Here is a 5,723-nt window from a genome sequence, read left to right as displayed (position 1 = left end):
TATATATCTAATTGTTATTTTGACAAAAATGTACCAATAATCTCATTTGAATTTTCATAATATTGAGCCCGTGTCATGCTAGTCTATCATTTTTATATGTTTAAAATGCATTGAAATTTACAAAAATACATATAAGAATGCATAAAATAGGGATTTGAATTGTTAGGGAAGAAGAGAAAGGGCATATAATTATATTATACATAAAAATAGAAATTTAATTGAGAAATTGTTTTTGTTTTGAAATATTTTGTGTTGATGAGGTGAGAAAGTCAAAGAAAAGGTATCGTGGAGGATTGTTGTTAAACGAAACAAAAAAGTGGCAATTTATTAAGTGGGGCAACTATTTATTAGTCCTGCCTGTTGGTGACAACGCAGCACAAGGAAGCATCTGCACTTAGATTCCGTCATCCTCTCTGTTTCAACCCTAGTTTTCAATTTTCAGGTTTTCTCTCTCTACATTTTAGTTTTTCTGTTATTTAATTGCCACCAAAATTGTGTCTAGTAGTTCCTTTTAGATTCCGTTCTATACTCTAATGATCGCTGCTTTAATCCAGAATTTGCTGCACCAAACGGTAGGCTTTTTACTCTGTTAATCATATTATATCATAAAAAAGAATCTCATCTCTAGTGTTTAGATGTGAAATCAATGGAAATGTTTAATAATGTTTTGTTTGTTAGTTAATTCAGTTGTCCACACTTGTAATTTTAATTTTTAATACGTCAATTAGTAGGAACTGAGTTGGATTTACTATTTTTTATGCATGGAACAGAGTTCATTGCTAGTTTAGTATTTTGTACTAAAAAACCACTTTGGCCTCTCTGATTTTCGGCTTTGTTGTATATTCTACTCAACCCTCTCAATTTGGATCCTCTAAAGAAAACAACATACCTAAATTATATCAAAATTACACATTGCTATGATAATTTTATAGAAAATTGGTTCAAGTACAGACTTTGGAATTTTAAATGTATGTAAATTATTGAGGTTCAAATTCACTGGCGTAAGCTATTTCTATTTGCTGATTTTGTTTCTTTCTAGGGGTTCATTTGAAAAACACTATAACACTGCAGTACTACACTTTATTTCTTGTTTAGGGGATTCAAAATTAATATATGTACATAAATATAGAAAATTTACCTTATATATACAATGTAATTTTTTGCCGAACCCCCTCCCGCCCCTGGTTTTGTCCCAACTTTCAAATTTGTCATAGGTGAAATGTTAGGCTTCTTTCGTTCTGTTATCTGGTTGAGGTTTCTTTCCATATATACATTGTGAATTTAATGTTATTTTCCTCTGTCTTGCCTTCATTTTTACGTGTTAGTATGAGACTGATTCAGTAGAAATAGGTTGAAGAAGTTGAGATTCCATCTTTCTTTACATTGAGCTCTTTTTATAAAGCTGACTATAAATTCTATTTTAAAAAACAATAAATAAAGCTGGCAGTCAATTAGAGTTCTATTTTTTGTATTTGATTCCTTACGCATTGATCTAATATTTTTTTCAGAGGTAGGTGGTCATTTATGTAACCTAATTTGTTGTAAGAAGTTAATCCTTTCGACTGCTAATTTAAGATTATTACCCTTTTGAATATACATTTCTGTCAGAAGTTTAGTTTAATTGAGAGATGACTTTGGGCTTGACATTTCATTTTTTGTGATCTTTTGTCGTCTGTGTTACTTCTTTGTAAATTTTGACAGAGCATAAAGTATTAGAGTTCCCCAAGAAGCATACTTGCTTGAAATGGATCAGCAAGGAAATGGACAACCACCAGGTGTTACTACATCTACTCCAATGCTATATGGTGCTCCATACCATGCTAACCAAGTGGCAGGGCCCTCTCCTCCCATGTCAGCTGGTGCACAAACAGTTGGTCTTCCTGCATCTTCAGGTCAGATGACACAACATCAGCTTGCTTATCAGCACATCCACCAACAGCAGCAACAACAATTGCAGCAACAACTACAAAGTTTCTGGGGAAATCAATATCAAGAAATTGAGCACATTAATGATTTCAAGAATCATAGCCTGCCATTAGCAAGGATCAAGAAAATCATGAAGGCAGATGAAGATGTTAGAATGATATCAGCAGAAGCACCGGTTGTATTTGCTCGGGCTAGTGAGATGTTTATCCTTGAGTTGACACTCCGTGCATGGAACCACACTGAAGAGAATAAAAGGAGGACACTCCAGAAAAATGACATTGCAGCAGCGATAACAAGGACAGACATATTTGATTTCTTGGTTGACATTGTACCAAGAGAGGACTTGAAAGATGAAGTGCTTGCATCATCAATTCCTAGAGGGAACCTCCCTGTTGGAGGCCCTGCCGAGGGCCTCCCATACAATTATTATATGCCTATGCAATCTGCTCCACAAATTGGAGCTTCAGGGGTGTATATGGGGAAGCCTGCTGATCAAGCTCTTTATGGCCAGCATCCCCGTCCTTATATGGCTCAGCCAGTCTGGCCCCAGCAACAGCAACCTCCATCAGATTCTTAAGCATCTGGGGCATCAGATTACTGTGTAAGCAGTCGAATATTTTGCAACTGAGGTTACTCTTTCAGTTTTTCTAATTCACTATGTTTTGTTCCTCCTTCACTCTCCGTGCATCTGTGTTCTATTGGTTTATTTTTCTAAAACTGGGCTTCCCTTCAATCATCTATGAAAGGTCCAGTTATTAGATGCATTTATCTTTCTGGTTCTGTGATATAATTATAGTCTGGCGCATCTCTGTTTAAATCCCTTTTACAAGGATGGATTGGGGGGAAGCTTCCAGTAATACAATTGCTATTTGCAGTATGGGAAGATGGCCTTCATCAACCTCTTTCATGGTTCCATGGGGGCTTCAAGTTTTCTTTATTATATGAAAGGTAGATTCAGGGTAAATATTTACTTGCACTTGGTGTTTACACCAAACAGTATCAACTTGCCACAGTTAAGTGTTTTAATAAACCCGCACTGGTGTTTATACCAAACAACATCTGACATACCATAGTTAGGTGTCTTAATCAAGTTACAATATGTACTAATTGTAACTAATAAACGAGAGATGTTTATGTGCGAACACATGTCATTCATATATTGGGTGCAGACATGCAGTGCAGGTAAGTTTTACCATAGGTCCAGTGTGAAATTTTATCTCACCAAATGTTAATGTGGCAAGGATTTTGGAACATTATATGTTAGCTGGCTTATTTTGTTTATGATAACATTTGTCGTCATTATTATTTCTCATTAGAAGCTCTCTTAGCTAACCTATATTTTTATCGTGATATTTGTTGCAGTGGACACCAGATGGTAGTCTAAGATGCAAGTACTGGACAATACACTACCAGGATAGCAGACTGCATATTTGAATTAACAATAGGGACATATAGAGAACTAGTTCTTCGGTGTTTCCTACAGTAGCTTAATCATCATATGATGAGCTCAATGTATTAGTAACAAAATGACCCCCTTCTTATTTTTGTGTGTTTCCAGATATGTAGCGGTGTGGAATGTTTTTCTTATATTTTATGGTGGTGAGCTCTTATGGATTGAAAGTAAACCTGAGTCAAGTTTGCTTATGTGAATCTCCTTCCATCTCCCATCTCAACTTATGTCTTCCAGATGTCATCTGCTTTGTTTTAAATTACTGTCATGATTCATGTTGCTTGATTCTGCCATCTGAATGCCGTCATGGCTAGGGAAAGAGAACATCGGGGGATGGGTGAGTGGTTGTGTTTTAGACTGAAACCATCTTGATTATTTATAATGTTAAACTTGCGGGTTATTAATGGTGATATAAATAACACATCAATCGACCTTTGGAGTCTTACCACACCCAAAGAAATATTCCTCAGAGTGTTTCCAGTTCTACACAGAGTCTCAAAGAAGAAGTTGTTGAAGCCACAAAGAACTTGTTACTATCAAGTTTTATCTATACAATTCTTTAGTTTGTAATAATTAGCTTCTTGGCATGGTTCTAAGACATGATATTGCTTACTTTATTTCAGATTGTAGTATGTGTTGTCTTGTTTATTGTAATGGACTTCATTGACTAGGATAGGATTGTGAAGATTAATAGGATAGAGAAAAACACTATTTGGAACAGTTTGTGTAGGTGTTGCATGGACGGTTGTAAACCTATTTTGGAGTTGGACTCTGAGTTTAGTGGAAGATGCAAGGTGGGTCGTGGTTTTGACTCTATAAACCAAGGAGTTTTCCACATGAAATTTTATGTTGATTTATTTTTCACAATTTTCTTTTACATAGTATTGACACCCATTTTTTACTTTTCTTCTATATTTGGAATATTATTTCCTTAGAGGAAAAGTTTGGAAGCTCTATAAATTAAACCCATCTTCTCATACAAAGAATACAAAAAAAAATCACAATTTAGATGTTTAAGAATTTTATTCATGGGGAGAATTCTCTCTACAGTTTCTATGATTTTTATTAGTATTATAATATGTAGGTTGTTTGGACAAATCATATTCATATCATTTTAGTATATTTTTTTTTTTTCATTTAATTTATCACCATCATAATTTGTAATTGTAAACTTTTCATGACGCCCTGATTCTTCCGAACCAATCAAGCCCTCTACAATTTACTCTAATTAATTTTTGAGTCACTTCAACTCAAACAATTTGAAATAGTTATTTTATAAAATAAAAAAAATACCTAAAATCAATTTCAAGACAATTTTGTCATAATCTAGTGCATATATATTTCTATAAACATATAATATATAAATTTATATAGTTTCCACTTCTTATTCATATTTGAAAATTAGTTTGTCAAAAATAGTGTTTAGATTAAGTACGCAAAACATTAGTTACTTTGATATAATTAGTGTTTTTCTTTTGAAATAATCAGTGTATGTCTTAACAATTATTTTACATTGTTTCATGTTAAACAACTCAATAATTAAATAATATCGAGTTGTCTCATTTGATTTTGGACAAATTCAATCCCAAATTAATTAAAGGGAAAATGGTCTGATATACCCCCTCAACTTTGTCATTTAGAACTGATATACCTCTCGTTATAAAAGTGGCTCATATATACCCCTACTGTTATACAAATGGCTCACATATACCCTTTTCCTCTAATGGAAGTGAAAAAATTAATTTTAGTTTAATTTTTTTTAATTATTTTAAAAAAATATAATCCCATATGAGTATATTTAATTATCCTCCTCAAACATATATTATTTTTTTAACCTTTTTTTGTTTCAATGACTAATTTAGATTTATTATTTTGATGGTCAAATTTATTTAAGTTTTGCTAATATTCTTGTAAAATTTATTATAGATGACCCAATTTTTTTTTCTTCAAAATACAAAAATTAATTACAATATATCCGAAAAATAGTTTTAAATTATAATATAGCCACAAAAAAATAGTTTTAATTTTTTTTGTTTACACTAAGGAATGAAAGAAAATATAAAATAAGAATAAAAAACTCAAATAATGATAATCAAAAAGTCAAAAAAATAATTTATGTCCAAAAAAAATTAAAATATACCTTGAAATTTGCTAGAAAAATCATATATACCCCTAAATAAATTTTTTTTAAAATCAAAAGTCAAAATTATAAACTTAAAACTAATTTTTTCACTTCTGTTAAATGAAGGGTATATGTGAGCCGTTTGTATAACGGTAAGGGTATATATGAGCCACTTTCATAACGAGGGCATATCAGCTCCAAATGGCAAAGTTGAGGGGTATATCA

General features: G+C 32.4%; 1 protein-coding gene across 2 annotated transcripts; it reads left to right on the top strand.

Moving 5' to 3' along the window:
- The first annotated feature begins 333 nt into the window (after positions 1-333).
- Positions 334-3,599, top strand: LOC102587685 (nuclear transcription factor Y subunit C-9-like). Of its 2 annotated transcripts, none has more exons than XM_006364655.2 (3): positions 334-442; positions 1,702-2,527; positions 3,289-3,599. In XM_006364655.2, exon 2 carries the CDS (start codon positions 1,745-1,747, stop codon positions 2,501-2,503), a length of 759 nt encoding a protein of 252 aa, XP_006364717.1. In that variant the 5' UTR covers positions 334-442; positions 1,702-1,744; the 3' UTR covers positions 2,504-2,527; positions 3,289-3,599. The 2 variants fall into 2 exon arrangements, with proteins under 2 accessions (XP_006364717.1, XP_006364716.1); XM_006364654.2 differs by lacking the exon at positions 334-442 and adding an exon at positions 449-572.
- The last annotated feature ends 2,124 nt before the right edge of the window (positions 3,600-5,723 follow it).

The sequence above is a fragment of the Solanum tuberosum genome, unplaced genomic scaffold, assembly GCF_000226075.1.
Source record: "Solanum tuberosum cultivar DM 1-3 516 R44 unplaced genomic scaffold, SolTub_3.0 scf00503, whole genome shotgun sequence".
NCBI lineage: Eukaryota > Viridiplantae > Streptophyta > Magnoliopsida > Solanales > Solanaceae > Solanum > Solanum tuberosum.
This window is presented reverse-complemented; position numbering and strand designations above follow the sequence as displayed.

Excerpts from the sequence above, each read along its gene's own strand:
- LOC102587685 (XM_006364655.2), top strand. The coding sequence starts at position 1,745 with ATGGATCAGCAAGGAAATGGACAACCACCAGGTGTTACTACATCTACT.